The 26,141-nt window shown below is 44.5% G+C and overlaps 1 protein-coding gene across 2 annotated transcripts; it reads left to right on the top strand.

Moving 5' to 3' along the window:
• Window positions 1–4,434: 4,434 nt before the first annotated feature.
• LOC139049932 (gamma-secretase subunit Aph-1-like) lies at window positions 4,435–26,057 on the top strand. Of its 2 annotated transcripts, XM_070525823.1 has the most exons (7): window positions 4,435–4,790; window positions 6,270–6,413; window positions 9,974–9,985; window positions 13,729–13,814; window positions 19,875–19,997; window positions 23,646–23,773; window positions 25,697–26,057. In XM_070525823.1, the coding sequence occupies exons 1-7, from the start codon at window positions 4,678–4,680 to the stop codon at window positions 25,871–25,873; spliced, it is 783 nt and encodes a 260-aa protein (XP_070381924.1). In that variant the 5' UTR covers window positions 4,435–4,677; the 3' UTR covers window positions 25,874–26,057. The 2 variants fall into 2 exon arrangements, with proteins under 2 accessions (XP_070381924.1, XP_070381925.1); XM_070525824.1 differs by lacking the exon at window positions 9,974–9,985 and having other exon boundaries at window positions 4,437–4,790.
• The last annotated feature ends 84 nt before the right edge of the window (window positions 26,058–26,141 follow it).

Genomic DNA, 26,141 nt, shown 5'->3' with positions numbered 1-26,141 from the left:
TAAACTCATCGGTGCCACTTGTTCTTACGCCACTGAAACTGTCGCGTTATTAGAGGCACTAGCCTACATCTGGACTCTGCCTCTTACCACCCCTCTGCACATTTACTCCGATTGTCTGTCATTGCTTACCGCATTGAATACTTTACCAACCACCAATACCTATGTTCGGGTTATCAAGAAACTCATTCTTTTCATTTCTACTTGGCGACGAGTGCGTCTTTTTCATGTGCCGGTACATCAGGGCGTCGATGTCGATGAGCTGGCGGACCTCTTTGCTAATTCCGCCGCCTCCCACGGTCTTTTTAGGTTTCTCCTTGCCACCCCTTCTTCCATAAAGTCTAAGATGCGCGCCTTTTCCTTCGCTCAGTGGAATGTCCATTGGACGCGAGAAAACAGTGACACGTACTGCACTCTTTCAATGGATTAAAAACGTTACTTGCATACCTCCTTTCTTCCCTCCGAAAAGTCCCATCGGTCACCTCATCACCGCTCATGGCCGCTTCCCTTTTTATTATTTCCGCTTTCATATTTTGTCCCACAGTAATTGCACATGTGGCACCCCTTGCTCGGACTTGCAACACTAGTTCAGCGATTGTCCTCTCACTTCTCATATTGCTCATCTCCTCAAGGACAATCACCAGCCTACTGTGACGCCTGCTCTTTATCACTCCCTTTTTACTGACCAACGAAAAAGGGCACTCCTCAATCGCCTTTATCGCGCCATCTCTTCGTTCACTTTACCTGCCCCCTCCTAATATGATCTTTCCTTCAGCCATCCATATTTCGTCATCTGGTCTTTCTTTCCCTTTTCCTCCTCCTCTCAACTTGCTCCTCGCCTTTCGCCCTATAGTGTCTTAGTTATACCAACTAAGGTGGAGCTCGTCTCCGGGGGCACTATGGACGGAATGCCTGAGCTCCCTACTCAGCCCTTTCTTCCCGTCCTTCTCCTGTCTATCTCCTTCTATGACTGTTCATTTTCACCCGCCGTGGTTGCTCAGTGGCTATGGTGTTGGGCTGCTGAGCACGAGGTCGCGGGATCGAATCCCGGCCACGGCGGCCGCATTTCGATGGGGGCGAAATACGAAAACACCCGTGTGCTTAGATTTAGGTGCACGTTAAAGAACCCCAGGTGGTCAAAATTTCCGGAGTCCTCCACTACGGCGTGCCTCATAATCAGAAAGTGGTTTTGGCACGTAAAACCCCAAATATTATTATTATTACTGTTCATTTTCCACTTAACGAAACTGTTTTGGCATCCATTTCAGGCTTCTCGCAGTTATGGCATCTTGCTGCAGTCAAGCCGACCCAGCGCACTGCTCCTGCTGCCCGGAGCGCTGTTGGACCAACCTGAGACCTCTATGGGACCTGCCTGATGTACTTGAATCAAGATGCGAGATGCACCAAGTGACTTCAGTGCGTTTACCGTTGCGTTAGTCGACGGGGAGCCAAGCCACCAACTGCTAGTCCGTTTCAAGCCTCTTGCAACCATATGCTGCCTGGAATCCCGATGGATCTGCCTAGGACTCCACTGTTCATGACCTCTGTTCTCGTCCTGATTTTTTTTTCTTCTTCCTTTTCTTTTCTTGCCTTTCATTTCTCACTACATTTCCGTTTTCCTACTTTTCTTTTGCAATGTGCCATAATAAAGCGCTGGCCGGAATCTCGAGACGACTCATGTCGTGCCAATGCGATCCCTACTTGATACTCCTTTCCCGTCGGCTTACCTCGGGGGTTTCTTTTGTTTTTTGCAATTGGCTTTCTCTCAAATTGCACTTTGGGTTTTTACCCTACATCGTTTATTTTCAATTGGCTTAAACCTGCTATACGCGCCGTGCACGCCGACGGACGCGCCACCGGTGGTGGCCTTGAGCAGAACACGCGGGAGAGGAGCCTGGCGTGCGCCGTAGTTTGTAGTGTCGTTGATCGTGCTCCTCTGTCTTATTCACGTTTTCAGAGCAAGATAGGCAACACCATGCGCGCGTGTGGGGTGGCCAAAGCTTCAGGGAATGTCGAAGAAGAATTGTTGCAGGGTGGGGGGCTCAAACACCGGTGAAAACGTGCCGGCGATACGATTCTAATCATCCCCGGCAAAGCCTCATCAGCGGGAGCAACGGTAGTAAAAATGGATCGTCGCTTCGAAGGGAAATTTCTTGTTCTCATCCTTTCCTTTGTCTCGTCGGTGTTTTTTTCCACTCGATCATAGTTACACGCGTGAGCAACGAAGTTCGTCTGCAGTGCAGCATGAGGTTTACAGGCATTTCGCTAAAGTTCGGAATGCTGTTTGCCGCTTATATTGTTTTCCGCTTCTTTACCGCGTTGCGCTAGCAAGGCAGCACGACTGCACGAGCGCATTGCGTTGTATGTTAAAGCTACTGAAGTTTGCAAGAGCTGAAACTGTTGGTTTCATGTGGCGCAGTAAATCGTTGCACCAGCTGTCGCGCACTTCATGTTTTGACATCGATTTTATGCGTGGCTTTGCACATGTTTAACTGTTGCTAGTTGCTCCATGCATAACTCTTGTAAATTATTTTGAGCTGCGAAGTTTTCACCCTGCCTTGTTTGTAAAGGGTATAAATCACGCCGCGTCTTATCGGAATGATACCAAGGCAGTGGTTCTTTAACAGCTTTATTCTTTTCGCCCGAGGGCATCTTGGATATTGTTTGCGTTTTTGGAAATGTGTTTAGAAAATAGGTAGTTTAGGGCGAGAATTGCTAATAGCTGCTGCATATGGTATTTTTGTTCCATTTCTCGCTGAAAAGTTCGCGTCTCGTTTGGGAAGTCATCACACCTCGATGCTGCCTGAGCAAACTTAACACGCCGAGTGATTTGTTTGTTTCACAACGCAGTCCTTTCTTGCATGTGAGTTTTGTACTCAACTGCATTCTTTCTTATACTTACGCTGCAGACGACTAAACCGGGCCTTGCCGCCAGCTCTCATCTACTTTGACTGGCGCTGCTCTGCCTTTAAATATATCACGTGGCACCTCTCTCTAGTAATATAATAAAGTACTGAAAAATTAGTAAGTCTTTAGCTTTGTACGTTGCCAAGCAGCTCCCTTGGGGAGTTCAAAATTGCACAAACCAAACTGCAGCGGGAACGGTAGTTCATCAGCGTATGCAGCAGAACTGCATTGTCAGTACAGCACTAACACACGCTTTTATTAGCCCGTGTGTTTGGTGACTTCGTTGGCTAGTGTACGCGTTTCCACCAATAAATTGGCAATTGCTCTTCTTGAGGTGACTTCGACTGAACTTATTTGGCGGCGTCACATGCATTCATCGGCAGAAAAATGACAACCGCATATGCAGAGATTGCACCGTGCGGATTTGTTTGATATAAGTCTGCACTAACGACAGTTGCTTATTATTCAGGTAAAGAAGCAGCGTTGTGGCAAGGGTAGTATAAAAGAACCATCGAGAGATCGCATCACTCAACAAAATTTATCGGCTAGTGAACATGAGCTCCACGTCATGTAAATGGGGTTCATGACGTTTGTCTGCGGGACACACCTAGCACGTATGTGGACACCGGTAACATCGTGTTCATACCCGCTCGCACAGAGGTCAGCATCTTCCCTACAGCTGTCACCGCAGAAGAAGCAGCCTGGCACCCGAACAAAGGAGAAATCGCAGCCGCGAACTTCAGTCATCCTTGCTGCAAAGGGTTGTCGTCTGCTACTGTTCCCGCGTGTTCTGTTGGAAGCGTCCGCTAGGTGGCTTTCAGTGGCGCCTCTATAGGCGGTGCACGAGGCGTATACCTTGATGGTGTGGGTTTCCCTCATATTTATTTAGGTTGTTTTTCTTCGCTTTGAGGGGCTCAAAAATACGCCTCATACTAGAACTCGCATTACCGTCGACAGTAATTGTGAGATGGGTTCTGCCTCAATTATTGTTCTAGACGAGCCAGGCAACAGTAGTGAAACATGCCCCCTAAAAATGCAATCTTTCTGCAAAATTCGAGCAATAGGTGGTCTAAACCCCGGCATCTATAACGTGTTGCTGGCTCTCGCAACCGCATCCGCCGCGTGCAACCAGCAGAAGCATGGCCTTCAAGATGTGCACTTGTATTCTAGGGGGCGCCAGCACTGGGGTGTGTATTAGGATTACGTGTTAATTGGATACCACGTATGACAGAATATCAGTGCTAGTAAACATTTTAGGCAGTAACATTTTATCTACAATTTTAAGGGGGAAACATACGCCTCTATTGCTGTAAACTCTAAGGCGTACTGTATGGGGAATCGCATCGCCGGCAATTTTGAAGGCTGTGTATTTTGCGCGTCAAGCGCTGGAAGTTATTGCAAGAATATTGTAAGTACAGCGATTGCAAGAAATCAAATTGAGTCAAGGTTTTCGTGTCTCACTTGGTCGTGCAACCATCGTAAGTGTCGCTGCAAGCAGTAGCGATTACCTGTCAAATGCAACGGTGTCGATGGCGATTTACATACGGCTTTAGTTTTGTTTCTGCCTCCCACCTGTCTGTATGGGAAGCGAGGAACGGTGTTTCAAGTAGTAGTGTCTCATTTTCGTGGCTGTCATTTTAGTGTGGTTGTCGGACCACCCGTAGACGTGCCCCGCGTTACGACGTCTCCGCTGGGCCGCAACACCTAGCAGCGATTTTCTTGTGCATCGTTAGCGTTGACGCGCTGCACCCCGGCGGGACTTCCAGCGGCGTCATGACGCTCATGGAGTTTATCGGTTGCACCCTGATCGGATTCGGACCGGCGCTGTCCATGTTCGCCATCACCATCGCCAGAGACCCGATTCGCATAATCATACTTATCACCGCGTGAGTCTATGCCCTGCTGCTCGCATGAAGTGAAAGTCGTAGTGTGTGTCCCCCCTCCCTCCATCCGCTTGTCCACAGTTCTATGCTCGTCTTGCGATTTCACCGATCTACGTTGCACATGCATAACGTGCAGTGTCGCGCAGGGGTGCGCGATTGTCGTTTTGCTTGTGTCCACCGGTCAGCACAGCATACGGGCGCAACCATATCTTGTCGCCTAGCGTATCATATCGCTTAGAAGTCATCTCGGACTTCTCATGTCATCAACATTGCTTACGCTTTCACCTTTTCCCTGCCTACCGTTATAACCCAAGTGCGTGGTACCAACGTTCTTGGAGCCACTTTCATATACATTGTACACTGCAGCCAGTTTGAGTTGCACAGTTTCGACTGTTGCTGTGGTACTGCACTGGTACTGTGACGCGATGCCTGCAAGCATCGCGTCATAGGTCAGTGAAACTACCGTGAAACTACCTGAATGCGCTTCACACCCATTCCCACAGCACCGGCTAACTCATCATGAGCATTTCAAGCCACAGAACTGCGTTCCTTTCTCTTGCACTTGTTGTGACTTAGAATACTCATGACGAATGTCAAGTAACTAGGCCAACTCTGCCATGCCACTGAACACATTATTACCCAAGTGCTTGAGAAGGTAATAAAAAAAGAAAGCTGCCTGTTAACAGCGAGGCTTGCTCTGCCTTTGCTGCGGGGTCTTGAAGCTGAATGAGCGAAACCCAATTTCCAGTATGATTGTTGCTTTTCTGAGCTACCAGGTTAATTTACTGGCAAATAGTAAAAAAAAAGAAAAAGAAAAAAATCAGTGACATGCACTCAACAAATAATATGTGCATGCAAGACATACCTGAAGGCCTGGCCTATTTATGTCAGTAATAGTGGATGTAGGTGACTACCACTGGGGCACAAATCACATTTCCAATGAAGAGCATGAAACTTTAATGAGTCCATGAAGGCATCGCCCCATATGCTGCCAGAGGTGAGACAAGCGATTCTGTCTAACCAAAGAGAACATAAAGATAGTTTTATTAAACTTCATTTATAAACCTGGCAGTCACATTAAATCATTGTGCACATGTCTGGCTATCCTAAAGCAGACATATATGCCGAAAGAACCTTAGCCAAGTTTTGTTTATCCAGAGTTGATTGGATTAGCACACATGTGAATGGGCACAAGGGAATAGAAGCTGTTGGGCTAGTAGCATTCAAGTACAATATATAAGGCTGCCATAAACTTCCTTTCTGAAGACGTCCTTCTTTGTTTATTACACTCAGCTTGTAAGAGCTTGATGTTGGGCTAGTTTCAGCAATTACTCAGACAATCTTTCCTGGCCTTTGTGTTGCTATGGGAGGTTAAACTTCGGTTTCTCACTCGGGTGAGAGCATTCACTGTGCACTGATCGCTACCCTTATGCAATTTCGCTTACAACGAGTACTTGATGTTTGGTTTTCGGGGACGTGCAGGGCGTTCTTCTGGCTGCTGTCGCTGCTGTTGTCGTCCATCGTGTGGTTTGCAGTGGTGCCGCTTCGGAAGCAGTTGGCCTTTGGCGTCGTCTGCTCCGTGGCCTTCCAGGAGGCTGGCCGCTATCTCTTTTACCGAGTGCTCAGGTACGTCTGGAGCCAAATCTCAGTTCAAGTCTTCTCCTCTCCTTCCTTGGCTTTGTGTCATTGTGTTCGTTCAAAGTTGGTGTGTCAGATTCCTCATGAAACCCCTTGCACAGTGTTCAGCGATTCAAGCGCGATACTCTGAGTGTATGGATGCTGGCATTTTCGCGCCACTGGTGGATGATGGAGACGCTGAGCTGATGCTTTATGGTGTGTGATGAAAACAAGATTCTTTGTTATGCATTGTGACTGCGTTTGACCCCTCAGTGATCACTGGTAGCACACAAAAGTTCCCACCATCAGGCGGTCTTATTACATTTTAGTCACTGAGCACTGTACATCTTACTAGAAATTGCCTTCTGTACATTTTTAAGTAAGCTTGAAATTAACTGCATGACACATTCGTCACAGATGGGAAGTCAGATATGAAGTGGTTTAGGCATATCTGGCCATCAGTGATCGGGTAAAGTAGTGCGAACTTGATCTAGATTGTTGTGTTGCCACAGCATGCAAAAAGCAACTAGGAAAGGTGTCTCAAATGTCGCGAGATAACAGGAAATCCTAGCATGTAGATTTCCTAGGTATACTTTGTGGCGCAAAATACATTTCTTGAAAAGGACAATGGTGTAGCGTTGGCATGCAGAATCAGCATGCCAATGCTACACACAATGTCACACCGTCATTTCTGTGTTTAGGAAGAAAAAAAGTGCTTCTTGTCATAAACATGTACTGCTGCTGTCCCACTTAACTGGAACTCTGGAGTTGTGACTGAGATGTTGACTGAGATGGAGTTGAGATGTGACTGCCAGCGCCACTTACTAAGTGGCACTGGCTGGAATCGAGACGAGAGTGCAGCCGAGCATGCAATTCCTGTCGACCATGTGTAATCAGTTGTCATACCGCTCACCCAGAGATGGGCAGCAAGTGCCCATCCTTGTGTCAAAGTCATATTCCCCGGTGGCCACGTGATCTCTTGTTGAGGCTGTGGGAACACCTGCATCAGCGCATCCGCACTGAGCCATGGTTGGCCCAACGGCTCTTGCGACAATGGGAAATGAAGGCTGAGGATTAGATATTGGTGCTTCTGATATGCCGTTGAGTGGGCGGACCAATCATGCGCATTAACAGCCCTAAGCGAAAGAGGGGGAAACTCTTGCACCCGAGTATCCGTGCCATCAGGTGGTGCTAGCATAGGAACACTCAGACTGTCTCTCATCGCACTGCACAGCTAATGACACCAGGTGAGGTATTCTGTAAGAGTCCATCTAGTGGACACACCCATTTCGTCTGCTGCTGAAGTCCTGATTGGCTGCAGTGCCTTGCTGCTGTGGGCGTGCAGCCCAGCCCAGCCAATAAGCAATTAAGCAGCAGATGAAATGGACATGTCCACTAGGTGGACTCTTACAGAATACCTCCCCAGCTCTCTTCGCAGCATGTGCTATGACGGAAGCCTGGATTCCAGAAGACGTGCGAGCCATGTGGGGAAAGCAGCATAAAGAATGCGAGATAGGGAGCGAGCAAGTGGGGTACTTGTTGCACACTGGCAAACCCAACAAAACAGCAATTGAGGCCAAGTTTTCTTTTAAAATAGCGGTCATCTAAGGAACGCTTTTGTAATGACATATCACTGCTTCTGCAGTGAGGATTATCTATCGAATCGGATACCATGTGCAGGACGTACTATTTGAGAACGTGACAACTTCAAGACTACCGACAATATTTCAGCCAGGAATCTAAATGGTGGTCCAGATATCTTGTGTTGACTTTTACCGCTGTTTTGCAAGGCTATTGCATAAAACCACCTTTGTGCTTTATTTTGTTACCCATTTCTACTTAGATAACCGCAACATGCTTCTGCGATAGCAGCTTTTAGCAAGCTTTTCACATTGTGTGGATCCCAATTAGTCTCCCTCTCAATGACTCTATCCATATACCGCAGCATAGGAGGCTTATTTCTTGAGCTAGGGACGACTCGTTGAGGGTGATGTAGGTGCAGATCAGTGCTGTCAACTTCTGAAACCAGTTCTCCCCTAACATTAACAAAAAAATTTCTCTATATTCTTGCAAAATGTGGTTGTTAATGAGTTTGACAATATGATTTTGGTAAAGGTAAATTTCTGTTTGCATATTATGAAAATAGACCCCAAATTTTAGTTTAAATTTATTTCCACGCTAGCTTTTAAAAAAAAATGCCTCCTGCTTAAGCCCTTATTCGTAGACTGCATCGGTACATTTATACTTTGTTATTGTCTAAACTTGTTTTGCATGTCGAGCAAAGTGCCAAGATTACACATAAATTTATTCGAGCTGTAAGGAAGTTGGGCACCGTGCATCCCCCACAAAATGCCACCATGTCAATATGTGTTGCTTGACAACACCAATCTAATGGATGTGAATATCTGCTTATTTTTTTTGCACGCCCTCTACAGACGTAGCACCACCACACTTAAGTGCTTACACATCATTTGCAGCAAAGCAAGCTGATACATGAGCAATTTTGTGTTTCCTCCAAAGCAAAGCTCAGGCGAAGACATGACCACTGGCACTCTTTTTCAACATCACTCTGCCTATGGGCAGTTCCTGGCAAATTTTAGTATACATGTGCATATTTGGCTGTTTAGCAATACAACCACATTGTCGTGCTCGGTGCTAGGTATGTGTTGTGTGTGTCTGCTTACACCCAGATTCGCCCGTGCTGCTTTGTTTGATGTTGCAGCATACGTTTATTTTGACAGTGACAGATAAATATTTAATTCAGAGTGCACAGACATCGACAGCACAGCCAGAGGTACAAATGGTGAAATTGCAGTAGCAGTATTTTCTTAACGTGCCCAAGGCATTTGCATGCTGTCGTTTCCATGGCGAGTTGTGTGCACTGCACTGCAGTATGATTAAAAATTACATATTGCATGCTAAGACGAAGACAATTTGCGGAGACTGAAATCGAAAGACACTGTCATGTCAGCCGTTTCACTGTTTCAATGTCTCGGTGTGAAATTTCCCTAGATATAGAAAAGACATATGTTTCTAAACAATCTTTAATGTCCCTAGGTCTAGGGAAGTTTTCCTAGAAATTAGTAGCCCTGTTGATCTCAGCCAGCCACTCTTGGGCCGTGGAGGCCCACTGGGAGCAAGCTAGTTCATTACTTGGGTGTGATGAGTAATGACATTGTGCGCATAAATATTGGCTGTTGGCCCTGCCACTTGAAGCCCCACCGGGCAATGGCCATAATTGTCCTCTCGGCATTCTCACTTATCATGGCCTTCACCTTCTGGATAAGCTCAACTGCCTGAATGCTATTAGACCACTGGCTGTGCATATTTCTCTTTCCATCAAATGACAATTGGCCTCACTTTGGCAACATTCAAGAAGGCAGCGATCTCCAGGTTGCTGTGCCCTACGTGCAAGGTGACCTATACAGTATGCAGCTTCATCTGCTTTGTCAGGCTGGATGCTGATGTCTTAGAATAAGTGTGATAAACAGGTGACAGGGGGGTTGTTGAAAGTGAAGTTAAGTGCCTAGACAGATACAACAGCTGAGGCCAAGTTTTCTTACTTTCAGAATATCAGCCACGTAAGTAAATGCTTTTCTTATTGTGAATCCCCTGTTTCTGCAGCAAAGATTGCCTATCGAATATGTATGTACAGAACGAGAGAAGCGGTTAGTGGGTTTGTGGCTTGACCCGCAAAACCACATTTGAGAACCGTTTGGTTCTCGAGTGGGGATGGGAATGCTGTTCACAAAAATAGGCCATCTGTCTGGCCACAAATCAGGACAAATCCTGTACATTGTTAACTTGAGTGGTCAGTCCATCTGCAAAGGTCATACTTCAGTTTCGCATATTTTCTGAAAGCACTACATTCAAACTATAAGGATCCTTCTTATCCAACTGTAACCCACATAATTATTTAAATTGTTTTAAGCTCACCTGTAGTGAGAGAGCCCTTCTCGATGTGTGAGAGGAAACTCAATAAGGAAATGGGTGTGCCACTCCTCGAAAATCTCCTCGTCTCCAGCAAAGCTGTTAGCTGTTGGCAGCTTGTAAAATGGGACACATCTTTTTTTAGCAGTCACAAAACATGCCCCAGAGATGCTTTGAATGCACTTCCTAGAACTTAATGTGAAATATTCTTTCCCAAAATTCTGTACCGATGTATCATAGTTGCGTGCTGGTGTGTCTTATGCAGCAGTTAGTCCATCTTTTTCTGAATGTGGCATCCAGCACCCGGAAACAAGTATCTTTACAGCAGAGGTGTGTGCAGTAATGTTGGCTGCGAAATATCAAGAAAACAGAGCTACGAAAAGCTATTACATTCAGACTCTTTAAGGAGGACGCGAGGATATAACCAGGACTTTCGCCAGAAAAGCACATTTTCTAAATTTGTTTGTTTTTGGTTCCTAAGCATGTGAAGAAGCTCCTCACCAAGTATTGTTATCTGCACTACAGAAAAGAGTAAAATGATCCTTTTTTTATCTTGCTGTGGCACTCGTTTTTCTTTGGAAGTGCCTGTAAACTCAATTTTTAACCCTTTATTGACGAATGTGGCCTACAGGCAACATACCAGAAAAAAAATTTTTCTTGCCAAGTTTTAGTATTGAGTACAAAGTTTCTTGCTAAATGTCTTCGGCGAACACTGAGTGACAGGCAGCAAGCACCACTTGTTAGTTAAAACGTGTTGAATCACGAGACATGATGTACTTGACCTTGCAAAAACTTTCCACAGTAACGATGAGCAATGCAAAGCGAATTTAGAGGCCGATGCATCCATTAACTGCTTTCTTCATCGTCAGTCAAGAAGCGCTCACCTACATTTATAGGCAAATTTTTGCTAAGCGACAAACAAAATGCGCCATGCGTTATATGCACTGGCTTGCACAAATTCTTAAGGGTGTTTTATTCACTTTTCTGGCATCTGCTGAAGGTTTAATGGCTAGAGCATTGGTCGAAACGACCAGCCTTTGTCCAAGGCTGGTCCACCAGCCGAAACGTCGGCGCGATATACTGTACTTATTCAACGTACGTTTTACTCTTTTTTCTTCATTTTACTACCGGGGGCCAGTGTGATTGCCGCAAGCCATATATATATATATATATATATATTGGGCACATACCCCAGACTGTCTACCAGCCGGGAATCCTCAACAATTTTGAATAGTCTGTAAATACCCAGGGAAAACTCGGGGAATTTGTGTTTCTATCAGAGAAAGTTTGCTGCAATTTTATTGAGAAGGAACGAAAGTCGCGCTAATGCTGGCTTGTGCAAAGGAGTGAAATCGTAACAAATGGTCTTTGATGCTGTGTCATCGGCTGGAGGAGTTCCAGTTACTTGGGTGCTTCAGTGCATGAAACGATGTTTCGTTGACAAATTAACTGGAACACTGATGCATTTCTCTGCAAAGTTCAGGAATTTATACCTAGAAACTGGTGTCATCTTGAAAATTTGTTTTAAGTGGATCCGCCTTGCGAACTCCACAGCTAGAATTTGTAAATTGCAATATGGGCCATAATGAAATTAGTTAAAAACTTAACAAGTGAATTTTTATTTTGGTCGATATTGTATCTCAATTTTTTGTGAAAGTATTTTCCGCCGTTTCGAGTAAACCAGCTCATTAACTATAATTGTAATATCTGCCACAGGCAGCTTTTAAAGATTTTTTTAAAGTGTTCGCTGAAACACCCTGTATATGCTTCTGTACCTGTGAGAAGGCACTCCCCATAATCATAGTCCATGGACCACACTCAGTGACCAAGTTCAGTACGTAACAGTGTCAGCTCATCTTGACATAAAACAAAGTTATGTCTCACTCAGGGAATTTTGCAAAGGCACTCAAGAAAAACATGGAAAACTCAGGGAATTTGCATATGTCAACTTAGCAGAGACCCTGTACCCAGCGGTACTTAGTGTTCTAAGTTGGCCAGAGACATACATACTGTAAAGTGGAGGGAAAAGCCAAAAAGAGGTATCACTTTAAAAGAAGGCGAGAACTCTTCACTAGTTGTGAGTGGTCCTTGAGGCACTTGCAGAAAGTGGGCAGGCTTATGTGGGATAGAAAACTCCGGCAGCACCCATTTCACACTTAATGTCAACGTTATGGCGATTAGCATTGAACGAATGTAGCGACGGGCCGTATTGTCACCACCGAAATGCATCATGCACAATGCCTCAGTAGGGCTCCTCTCCCCCGCTTCCCACTGAACATGCTGGGTTATCTAGCAGTGCTTAACAAATGCAATAATATGCAAATACACAATAGCCAGTAGCAAATTCATACGCAAAAGGAAGGGAGGAAATGGAAGAAAATAACATTTAATAATTGCACACACATGGAAGACTCCACACATAACAAGGTAGAGAGAGAATAGTGTAACGATGAGAAAGGCAGAGAGGTTGGCCTGAGGTACAGTGCGGTCCACTGTTAAAGGGAACACTCAAAAGCGTGCCTCTCACTTTGCTGGTGCCCTGGCTGCAAGTGGCTGTGCAAGCAATGTCAGTGCACTGCACAGGTGTGTTGAAAGGAGTCAGAGCTACCAGCCAAAATTTATCTGCTGCAAATCCAGGTGATTGTACTTTTGCGATAGAGGCAAATGCAGGCATGCTCTGCACTAAAGTGTTCCCTTTAACAGTGTACCCCTCTGTACATCCCTCTAGCCAGCTATATTGTGCAGGGGGAAGAGTGGGATAGAGAGGAGGACGATGGGTGGCTGCAAAAGTACAAGTTTATGTACATGTACATGGTGACATAAGTAGTGTAGTAAAATAAATACTGATTGAACGGAATACCACGCTGAGTTTGGGGCACATACTAGAAGACTTATTAGACTAATTAAATTGTGTGCTTTTTGAAGTTGTAACTACAGATGGTAGCACATTTCACCAGGATATGGCTGAAACATTTTCTTTCTAGCTGGTCTGTTTTTCTTTTTTGTTGTAGTTACGGCAAGCTTTCAGTAAGATAAAGTTATTATTTAGTGTGAACCTTACATTAGTACTCACCAAGAGTACTAAGAAGAAAAGACAGTGGAATGCGATTGCTTATACTAGTTTGAGCAGGAAAATGCCTAGATATTTAACAAGGTTCACTGTTGTGTGTGATGTGTAACATCTGCTGACAAATTGATGCCTTCTGTGGCAACTGCATTTTGACGGAGGAAAAATTCAAAAACGCTCATGTACTTAGATTTAGTGCACGTTGGTCATAATTCATAATGAACCTAGTTGGTCATAATTCATTTGAAGTCCCTTGATATGGGGTGTCTCATAATCAGATCGTGGTTATGGCACGTTACACCCCTGAATTTAATTTATGCCTTGCAGGAAAGCTGAGTTGGGTCTAAAGAAGGTCACGGAAGTTGGCGCGGACGGTGCTGTCGTCTCCAGCTCTCGGACCACGCTTTCCTATGGTGAGTTGCAGGCCATTGCTCGGGCGTGGTGATGCGTTTCTATGTGGCGGAACTGTGTGAATGATTCTTTGAAGACAAACAACAGGACACGACAATGAGTGCGAAGTTCCATTTACTTCATAGCAACGTTTATGTTGTTATAGTGTTGAAAGTGATGTTAGATTTGGTCAAGAAGACAACAAAGTACATTGTGCATGTGGTCTGTTTCATCTTTGCTCGGCCATTGTAAACTCCTTCGTGAACACATCCACCTTGTCCTTCCTTCCCGTAACGACCTGTACAGAAACCAGAAAAAAGAAAAAGCGAAAATTCATGCAATGTTTCCTTGTTTCCTTTGATGTGCTTTATTGTTGTTTTTTTTTCCTTACTTCTGTACATACTATTTCTGGAAGGAAAAGCAGGGCGGATGTACATGCTGCACATCTAACTAAGTCTCTCTTTCTCTCTTTTCTTTTTTGATGCGACTATTCCACTATTTCGAATTTCTGTTCACCAATTTTTCATTATGAACGGATTATCAAAACCAACGGGAACCAGCGACGCATACTACCACGATCACCAAACTTCACCGAAACAAGGAAATGCACAGCTGGCCGAGCACTGTCAAAATGCACGCGAACCACACACCGGCGATTCTAATATGCATTGGTCAATAGGAGAGCTTCCTGTGTCTACGTGGCAGCAGTAACGAATCGCAACGCTAGTTCACTTCTGCTTGTATTTTTTCGTGCTCAAACATGCCACTGTGGCTATCTGAAACTTCGATCTCTCTCTTTTGTGAAGGTTCCAAAATGGTGGCATTGCGTCTAGAGAAAGCTGTGCTATTATTCTAGCCACCCTAGCCTTGTTCTCTGCAGTGCAATGGCATCTCCCAACTCCCTATTGTCCACTAAATTTGTGTCAACGCACACTAGAAGAGCATGATTTTTTTTTTCAACTTTTGCACCATTTATTTTTTCTGATATTTCCCCACACAAGAAAAGGAACACCCAAGGATAGAAAAAAATAAGTGAATTGGAAAGTTTTGATTGGTAAACCTTGGAATGGTGGGCGGTAAACCAGACTGTTGGGTGGTAAACCGGAACGTTGGGTGTCATTTCCACCACCGCTCACTGTGGAGAGAACCATGTTCTTTAACCGCTGCTGTGCCTCAGTGCCTGTTGCATTATGTTGCTAAGCACAGCGGTGTAAGGTTGAATTTTCAGCCCCTGCAGTGCTGGCATACTTAAATATGGGTGCGTATCTAGGAAGCCGAAATTACTTTGGAGCTCTCCACTACAGCTTCTTCCGTTGCCCCAGTATTGTTCTAGAACATTAATTCGCATGAATCTATCACTCTGGCATAGCAGCACTGAAACCTAACCTTGGCTCTTATCTCGTAGAAAGATCACCCATTTATCAGTATTTCTCAACTTGTAGCAGCCCATATCAGAGGGATATTTTATTCCTCTTCCCCTTCCCCCAACGCGGAGTAGCTGGCTAGAGGAATATACCTCAGGCCGACCTCTCTGCATTTCATATCATTAAACTTCTCTCTCTCTCATTGCTCTGTTACATGCCCTCTTCCCTCTCGTCTCTTTTCTTTATTGCGAATTTTGTGCCCTCCTTAGTTGCCAGAAGTAACATCGTCTGCACATGCACGCACATCACATGATACTAGGGTTCTAAATTTGTTGGTGAAGAATCTTAAACAGCCTTTTACTGGAGATACAGCCGACTTCCCTTGATTTGACTTTTCGCTTGATTCAAGCGCACTGAAAAGTCCCAGTGAGAAACGCTATGGAAGAAATGCCCGTTTAGTCCAAATGCAGAAGCATGCTGCTTCATTTAATTTAACCCCCTCCTGTGCCCTCTCATGTATGCAGCGGTTGCCAAAACTCACCAACCGGCACTAGTGATTCTCTAGGCGATGACAGTGATAGCAGCAACATGCCCTGTAGTGATGATGATGACTTGTGTGGTGCACCGGGCAGGGTTTCTTTTGATAATTTTGTCAGCGCCGACGATAGTGTGGTGGTCTGTGGGCCACTCACCGATGACGGCATGTATAGTTAATGTAGTACAGCATTGAAGTAGTCTAACGACAACGACAAACTGCTTCAAGCAGTAAGAAACATTTGAATCTGTTCATTTTTCCTGCAATTTGTTAATTTTGACCTTTCGCGCATTGACCAGCACTTGCCGGTCCCGCAAGGGTCGAATTCATGAGAGTCGACTGTATCTGACTTGCACATATTGGTTTAAGATGATGAGCAAAACGAGAACAAGGTAAAAGCGGGAGCCTGCGTTTCAACAAGTGGGCTTGTCTTTTTAATCTATTTAATTGCACAGATTGTTTCATTTGCACTGGGCCTGTTTGATTATGTTAATATTTTTACTAGCAATTTCCTATTTCTGTGGCACTACATCTCCTTACAACATCCCACTAGGACAAGTATCATTATATTACATAGCACTTACAGTCAAGGACACATCTCACTAGTACCAGATCACTGCAATATTACCGACTTAAGGGACACTAGAGAGAAACATAGTCAGTTTTGAGACTGACAGAGCATTCGTTGAAAACTTTATTTTTTTGTTAATTTCGTGATAAAATGTTGATTATTTGAAAAGAAAATGAAGGTCAGTGATTCAACTTCGAATTTTTCACTGAAACCCCAGCATTGGTACATCACTGTGATGCCACGGATCTCACAGCATTCTTTCATATTTCAGTTATAGTGTCTCAGTAAACGTTCTTGAAGCTTGATAAATTCAGGCTCTGTCTCTTTTGGAATATAATGTACTTCGTCTTTACCAATAAGAAATTGACTAGGCCCAAGAATACACCTTTGAAATTCTTAATATCACGACGAGCTAGTGCGTAAACTTCAAGGTTGCAGTAACATCCTTTTTCATTTTTGCATTTGTTCTGAATTATGGGAACTCTTCTCACTTCAAAGGGGGCTTTCAAGAGGGACCTCCTATTTTATATCACGATAGAAAGCCTGCCATCCAGAATGTCTAAATGTGCAGTGGTTTCTCCTGAGAGCAAGTTGACATATTTAAAAACAGAATCTTTCAGTCTGCATAGTCCCCTTGAAAAACTGTGTACTCAAAACTGTGTAAAACTGCCTAATCTGTATCCACAACGCTGATTACTGGACGCGATGGCAATGCCATCCTGGTAAATGGGACAAACTGGAAATGCATCGGGTTTCTGCAAGAATGGTTACTTTGTGTAAAACACTGAAATCTGAAATTATGAACCGAATAGTCACCCTCAGCACGTAATCAGCTGCATAAATCTTTGTGTTTGTGTGTTTGTGGCCACATATAGTCTCTCGTGCTTCCTACTGGCACAGTCTGTGTAGTCAATCCAAGCCTTTTGTGCGACAGTCAAGCAAGCACATTGTGGTAAGGAATGCCTACACTAGTGTTGCCATGACGCTGGCACATCCTAAAAGCACACCGCACTTTCAGCATCCTGAAAATGACCGACCCCTGCACGCCTTCCACAACGCTATTTGCACTGTTGTGCATCACCATGTTAACATCCATCCCAGCAATGCAGCACTCCATCTATTCATCCGCTTGAAGGCAGCACCACTTTTCAGCACACGCTAACTGGAAATAAAAAATGGCTGTGGTTTAGCTAAGGTTAAGCCCAGGATGCGAAGCATACTAGCCTTTATTTTAGTTGTTGAACCACTGTTTAGCCTGGTGAACTGCTGTTGCTTGGCTATATTTGGTTCGGCTAGACGAAGAAACAACTCATGCGTTACTCTGCTTCGCCTTCAAGAGTGGAACGCGAAAGCGTTCCCGTCGACCCGCCAGCGACTACGTGCCCCGCATTGGACGCGGTGAGCATCGAGCAACACAGCGTTCGGCGCGGCAACGAAATGTGCGCCTGAGCAAGCGACGCACGCCTGAGCCTTAGAAACAGCTCGTTTCTAAGGCAACACCGCATTCACTAGAGGCGCTTTTGTACCGCTTTGAAGCATCGTACTCGTGGCTCAGTGGTAGCGTCTCCGTCTCACACTCCGGAGACCCTGGTTCGATTCCCACCCAGCCCATCTTGCGAGAGTTGAGCGACGCCACGAGCGACGGCGCGAGTTGGAGCCCCGTTTCTCCTCTGTCGTGACGTCACGGTGTCGCGTGGTATGGCATGGGGTCAAAGGTCATTGAAGGCGACACCGCTGCGCCTGAGGAGCTGGGTTGAGCTCTCGTAATATGCTTCGCATAAAAAGAAATTGCTCCCTGACGCAAAGAAAAGTTAGCAGCATTGCATAAGACACAATTTCCATCAGTACAGCAATGTATCGAAGCAAAATAGCTCTAGCTTCATGGAATTTTTTTATTACGTGATGGGTGCGCAGATTCGTTGACATTGTTTTGCCATCTAGTGACGCTGCATGTCATCTTCGCACCACCTTTAGAGCCAAATTAAAGACATAATTCCTTGTTTATGGAATATAAGCATGCTCGTTTCCAACAATCTGACACACTATCTTCTCATTTCCACCACAATACTAAGACATGGGCCACTATCTTGTTCGCATTCGAAAAGCCTACGTTCGGATTCGCCTCACGCAATTGTCCAGGCAGCGCTGGTAGCGCGGCTTAGGCCAATGTAGGCCAATCCCATGAGTTGAAACTGAATGTTGGCTTTTCGAACACGTACAACATAGCGGCCATTTCCTGAGTGGTAGACAGTCCCTTTATTATTGTTGAAAGGTACTTTACTAATACAGCTAAAATTATTTTTCACTTTGGTGTCGCTTTAATGAACATAATCCATCATAAAGAGGGGGATTGGCATCACCTGCATGTATGAGTTGGAAAAGTTTAGCCGAGTGTGAGGAATTCCCAGCAGGGACCAACACCTGTTTGGTGAGTGGTAGGCACCAGTGGCTTGGGCTTACCACATGTAGTTCCATCATAGCCAATCACACAGAGCCCGTCGTTGCTTATCCTACTGCCCAGCACTGGTCGCTCCGTGAATGGATGTGATTTCATCACCTGCCGAGCCCAGAGCCACAGCCACAACTCTGGGCCCTGTGGTCTTTAGGTTTCTGCTCGTGTATGACTTTCTAGGCGTCCCTGTCTCCCAAGGTGGCCGCCCACATGGGAAGCTTTGTGCTGTGCAGACAGATTTGCCCCTCAACAGGTTGGGGGGCAATTCAATTGGGGGAACCTTCCTTATGTAGGCTGCAGTATGTGTGGGACACGGCCATAAGATTTTCTACAATTAAGTGCAGGAAGATATAGTGATGAGTGCTGTTGTATGCAGAGAAATGTCATAAGTAAGGCCGCCATGTTGGCATCTTCCTTGGAGGGCCAGGACACCTTGTGAAGACACACCTGGCAGCCTGTGTTTCGTCTGTCGCAGTGGCTTCGACTTTGCAGTAAAACCTTCTCCAACCAAGTGGTATTGACAAGATAGCTAACATTCATTATTTCAAATCAATATAATGAAAGTGAAATTATCTTTCCCTATATAGATTCATAGTGCAGTACTATATGCATTAGTGGATATACCAAAGTAATGGATATAACGAAATCATTCTGGCCCTCCCTTCAACTTGATTATGACAAGGTTTTACTCTAGTGATGTCTAAGCTGTATTTTTTTACTCACTATTATGTAAAAGGTATTTCAGTAAGACATTTGTAGCACTTCCACTAGAGTTGTATGGATAGTGAACGGTACCAATGAGTCACTGAAGTTGTAAAAAAGGCAAGGAAGTCCACACTGCCTGCACATCACTTTTAATCAAATTTCATATGTTTATTCATTCGGTCATTCATCTAAGATCCTGCGTAGGTATTTTACTGTGAGCGCCCTCATACAGGCTGGAGTTGTGTATAGTAGTCATTGTGCTTCTGACTTGCCATCTACCAGGGCCTTCTGGTATTAAGGCATCTCTCATGGCTTATGTGTTATTTTTGAGATTTTCAGCCCTGTTAATCAGTTTATCAATGTGGGTGTGCAATCGGCCACTCCTTGGCAAATATTTGTTCTTTTCTGAGCACCTGTGATCGTTGATGTTGCTCATTCTATTTTGTGTCTCTGCAGTGTCTGGCCTGGGCTTCGGTGTGATGAGTGGGGTGTTCTCACTACTCAACGTGCTCGCTGATGCCATTGGTCCCGGCACGGTCGGACTGAACGGCGGGTCAACCGGTTTCTTCCTCACATCAGGTGACTTACAACTTTCTTTCCCTAATTACCAGCAATAGCTAAAAGTGTGTGGAAAGTATTTTTAATGCTAAAGCATTACGTGGCTTGTTAGGCAGAAAATCTGGTGTAGTTGTCAGCATTGGTGTAACCACTGATGGTCCAAAAAGTACTTGAACCCTTGACCTTTGGTGTTACTTAAGACGCAGTTAATTATGATATAGTTAACTATGGCAACCAAATCCACACCCTTTTGTGTTAATTAAGGCACAGTTGATTAAGATATAGTCAATTAAGGCACTTGGACTCACAAACTTTGTGGGGAGTTGAACCCATGACTTTGCATGGTGGTATAATGTCTAAGCATTATGCAGTGGTCGCATTGCTTTTGCATTCATCCACGTAGAGATAACTAAGCGTCCCGTGAATTTTTAAAGATAAGTTCGCTTCCTGCACGTGCAGGCTGGAATATGTTCTAAAAGAAGAAATTGGGGTCTGCATTCATTGCAGTACACTTCTTAATGAGGAAAATCTGCAAATTATACTGTTTTTACCCCTAACACAGTAAAATCAGATAATTCCGACTCTCCGTGCGGTCCTGGCAAGCATATGCATTATCATATGGCACCAAAGTCTCGTTAATTCTGACGAGTGTGACTGCGCACCAGTGAATCCGGACAACTCTCAGAGCTCCGAATCGTACATTGCAAAAGAGCAAAGCGGTCCTAGCGTTCAGCGGAAACAAAGTGGCAGAGTCCACATCGCTATAGCGTACCCACCCCCTCCCCTAAATTGTATGGAAAGGATACGAATTGGGGCTCATTTCATAACATTACGAATATTGCACCACTGTTTACGAAAATTAATTTCTGTATGCAAGAAAGTTTCACTCACCGGTCTCCAGACCCTGTGTTGCAAATCTTATGATGGTAAAATGGTGCAAGAGAGGTACCTACATTGAGCAAGTTCATATACATGTATGCAAGTCCCTGAAGCATGCGAAGTCAGCAAAAGCAATGTCACTAAAAAAGCTACTGTGATCTAGAATTATGGCGTGCTTGTTAGTTATCAGTGTTGCATGTGTGCATGTATCTTACGAAAAGCATGCAGTCACTGCAAAATTATACGTCTATATATATATATATATATATATATATATATATATATGCTATTTCCTCCATTCTCCCCTCCTTCTCGGTACCATGGCCACGAGATTTTAAGAATTTTAATGTTCGCAGGTTGGTAGGTACATCATAGGCATTAAAGAGAACCGTATGGGAACAATATTAAAACACCGAAACCACTTCGAATGGAAGAAGAACAAAAGCTACTGATTCATGCATTTTTGCCACATCGGCCGCTTATCTTCAGAACTGCGTGATCGACATCGATGATCGTGTTGACAGTGACCACAGATTCACCTGCTATGGTTGCAGAGAGCAGTGGTTTCATTTTGTATGAGTGAAGGGGGCGCACGATGGCTCAAACACGGCGCAAGCTGTTAATGAAAAGAGTTTTACTTTCAATAGTTGGCTCCAATTCAATCCAATTACTGCAGCCTGCACACACGTGTCAAATCTGCTGGCTAAATTGTAACGGGTGATCGGTTGCTGACTTGTGACAAAATAGCCGGGATGTGCTTGCGGTAGTGAAAAGCATGTCCGCTCGCAAAAAGAGATGTGTCTCACCACACTGTAACACCATGAAGGTAGTCTCGAGGACCTTGCCGCTACAAGCGCTTATCGTTCAAGAGATGGCAGGAATTGTAGCTTTCACACTGGTTTTGTGTGAAATAAAAGTGGGGGTTGCGGATTTATTCAGTAAACAAAGGCATGTTAATGTAGTATGCATTTGTGTACTGTTTGGTAAAACATTCTATAATGCGACATGATGAGCATGATGTCGCAGGATCAAATCCCGGCCACGGCGGCCACATTTCGATGGGGGCAAAATGTGAAAACACCCGTGTACTTATATTTAGGTGCATGTTAAAGAACCCCAGGTGTTCGAAATTTCCGGAGTCCCCCACTACAGCGTGCCTCATAATCAGAAAGTGGTTTTGACTCGTAAAACCCCATAATTTCATTTTTAAAAATTTTGATAATGCGACATTCGGTTGATTCGGCCATTTTTTCCATTCCCAGGAAATTTGAATTACAAGGTTTTACTGCACTCGAATTCATCATGATTGCCAGCTGTTACTGTATTAATTTGCTGCAAAATTGTTCAGTAGATGACGGACACTTCAGTCTCGTCCGATCATTCAAACTGCATCAACCTGCCACGGTGACTTAGCGGCTATGACATTGCACTGCTTAGCGTGAGGTTGCGGGTCCGATTCTCGGATGTGGCAGCTGCATTCTAATGGGGGTGGAATGCAAAAACAGTTGTATACCATGCTTTTGGTGCATCTTACAGAACACCAAGCGGCCAAGATTAATCTGGAGCCATCCACCATGCCATCAGTCATAACTCGCTGTAAAGAGCCGAGACTTTAAACTTCATAATTTAATTTAAACTTCATCAAAGCTCCACCATGTGCTTCTTAGGAATGGTGTGTAATGACACATGAAACTTTGGGAACTGTTACAATGGTTTGTTCTATTTCGCAGTCATAATCTGCATGCTTCACATCGATGATGAGTCAGCGAGATTGCACTAGAGTTTAGACGCACTCTGAGCTCGCTGCGACTTATCAGAGCTAACGATGCACCACCTTGGGGTCAAGAAATAAGGCAAGTTTCTGCCTAGGGGGTAAATTGGAACAAGCTTGTTCGCTGCCACAATCTCCTGAATGATACATGAATTCTAGAAGATTCACTTTCACATCACCCTAGTGCATGTTGCTGCACCAAATTGCATGTCACGTGAATGTGAAAGGCATAATTACTGAAACTTTCGAGTAAGTATCACTGCATTTGAGTGCAAGGGTTCGATTCTTGGCCGTGGAGGCCACAATTCAATGTCTTCAGAATGCAGAAACACTCGACGTTGAGTGTCTGACAAAATCTCACATGGTCGAGAGGAATCGCGAAGAGAACAAAACTGACACCGACCAAGGCGAAGAATTTAATAAAATCTTGACTATTTGGTCTCCACATGGGAGCCTTTTTCACAAACACAACAGCACAAAGTTTACTAACTTGCACACAAAACTTGATGTTAACATTTTTTTCCAGCGAGTATAGCTGTAGCCTTAGTGGTACAATGTAATGTGTAGTTGCAGCACTTTGGAAGCTGGGTTAAGGCTGACAAGCTTTAACTAAAGAACAATCTTAAATTGTGCTCTGATTATTGCACGAAATAAAAAAAAGATCAGAATGAATATAGCATTATTGACCATGCAACTTCACAAAAGTCTCTTGGTGTGGTTTTCAGTGAGCAATACAGCTGGAATTAACCTGTAGTGACATTCAGGAATTGGTTATCGAGATAAGTAGGACTTGCACACACTCTGTGTGGCTTAAGATATACGAGTATAGGTGCAGTTGTACCGGCGCTCGTATAGCTTCAACAGTGGCATATATTTTTTGAAAATTTATTTCGAGATTGGAGGGTCTGCAATTATAACCAGTTTAGTCGGGGAGAAATTTTTTAGCAGTTGGCCTTTAACCCTATAGGCCCAATGTATCACATTTGCTACGCTGAGTTGACGCTAAATCCTGTGTCCAGCTCTGACAACGAGTGCGTTCGTGCTGCTCCACACCTTCTGGGGTGTGGTGTCCTTCCACGCCTTGGACCACGGACGCTGGCCCCTGGTGGCCTTTGTCGGCATCGCCCACCTAGTCGCCTCATGCCTGGTGAGTGCTTGACGCCAGGATGCGAGAATGTTAAGTGGATCGGAGCGTCTTCGATTAGCGAAGGCCTTGACCTTTGACAGCCTCTGCGCCATGAGGTAGCATACGAGGGTGTTTTGGCTAGTTGCCTGCTCCTAAGTTCATGTACTATGTCACGGCTTCGGTTTAAAGGATTTTCAACATCCACTGCAGTAATGCAGTAATGTATGTAAAATCATTTTCATGTTGACAACAAGCGCTGTCTTTAATGCCTTCAAAATAGCTTCGTCACTGCCTTTGCAATAATTTACTAGTATGGTAGTTCCAGGGTGCAGAGATGCTTGTAGGCTGTCATAAAATGATTCCTTCTTTGTTTTACGAGTTGCGCCTTCTGTCACTTGTATATTTTTCGTTACATGTTAGGTTTGTGCATGGCTGGGTTGTGTGTCATCTACATTGTTGCAGGCTATGTTTTATAGTGGCTGCCTTTGATCTCATTTTTCAAAACAGCAGGTTTCTTCTTTTTCCTACAAATGTTTCCCACGAGGCATGCTTGATGTTTTGTATGTCAGCTTCACACTATATTATAATGTAATAATCACTGATGTATTAATCAACAATAATAAGCTTTTCTGGAAAAGAACAAGTGCATGTGGGAAGCAAGGTAATCACGAAAGGCACAATACAGCATGGTGTGTGATGCAACATGTGGTCCACTGTAAACGCGGCCACTTGAGCAGTTGGAAACCCGTTGGGGAAAATTTTGGATATGGTTATTGCTGTTATTAGCCTTCCACTTGACCGCATGAAAAAAATGTACTGTTGTCTCCTGCTTCAATACGGCTTGTGTAGTCAGTTAGATTCCACATTCCCTCATGGGCTCTTTCTTTGTACACTGACTGCACCATCTGGCTAAACCCTGCCATCGATCCTGGCGGCACAAAAGAACTTGTGAACTCACTGTGAGACTGTGCCAAAAAGACCAGGGCCGCGATGTTGTAGCAATGCCTTTTCCCAATGCCAAAGCCTCTTAGTGCTTTTCGTGTTCGTGAGTGGTCAAGAGACCGCTCACAATTTGGAAATTGCAATATGTGCCATAAGGAAATTAGTTAGAAATTTAATTAGTGAACTTTTGTTAATTAGTCGAATGTGCATTTTAATTTTTTTTTTTGCAGGTAATGTTCACGTCTTCGAGTAGACCAGCTCGTGGACTAGAATTGTGCTATGTGCCACAGGCAACTTTTGAAAATGTTTGAGTGTTTGCTGAAACACCCTGTATATACTACATAGGGGTCATGACACCAAATTTTCGAGATGAAGTTATGCATTGCTTGTTAAATTGTGCATGTGTTGCAGCAAGCTGGCAAAATTTAGGCTCACTTGGGACGGTAGTAAATTTGTATTCGAACTTATGTTGCACATTAACTGTACCGCAGTCTGGCAGCACTGACAGGTGACGAAATGAAGTGTGTTTTGCAAGGTCAGTGGTTTTGTTTTCACAGGTGCGTCTCGGTGATCAGTCTGAGATAGTTTCTGTGGGAGTTTTCTGCTTTCCGCTGTTTTTTTACACGAGTGAAAGAAATCCGAGCACAATGCAATGGCGGTGCCCTTGTTTTACCATTGAGTGGCAGGATGTGTGGAGCAAGGTTAGTCTAGCATGGCACGAACACGGTTTCGGAATGTTTCGAGCAAACGACACAGCAATGGCACCATGCTTTTTGACATTACATAAGGCATGCCAAAATGGCAGTCGCTCTCGGTGGAGGGGGACTGGGGGAAATTATTTCAGTTTCAAGTTTTGGGTTAAAACATGCGCTGTCAGCTCAGGTTTTTTTCTGTGTAACCATATTGGCTCCTTTACTCTCAGTTACAAACAATAACCAAGAATAGTTGGACCATCATGTCATGGCATCTTGTAACTGCAGCCACTAAACATTTCTTGTGCAGACACTGCTTAACCCGGCCGGCCTCTACGTTGCTTCCCTGGTGCCCATCTACCTCTTGCTGCTGGTGTCGGGTGTGCTGGCGTTCCACGCAGCCGGCGGACGGGTTCACGCCTTGACGCGCTTCAAGGGCCAGAGCCTGCCACAGCAACAACAGCAGCAGCCGGCTTCACCTCATTGAACAACGATCCATCCATGGCATGATGGCTCACTAGTGACATGTCAGCGGGACTGACTGACAGACTGATATGTTCCTCGTTCTCTAGCTTTTGTTTATTCTGTGAATATCTGTTCTTAAGACAATGTCACCCCGAAACAATTTTATTGATATATGTGATATTGATTAAAGAAAGGTCATTTACATACCTGCGAACTCTCTTTAAATTTTTGTCAAGTTTACCAGCTTGAGCTCGGTTTATGATTTTCCATACGTTGCACTGATATTTATG

Source organism: Dermacentor albipictus, chromosome 9, assembly GCF_038994185.2.
Source record: "Dermacentor albipictus isolate Rhodes 1998 colony chromosome 9, USDA_Dalb.pri_finalv2, whole genome shotgun sequence".
NCBI lineage: Eukaryota > Metazoa > Arthropoda > Arachnida > Ixodida > Ixodidae > Dermacentor > Dermacentor albipictus.
The sequence above is the reverse complement of the archived record's forward strand: the minus strand, read 5'-3'. Positions and strand labels throughout refer to the sequence as shown.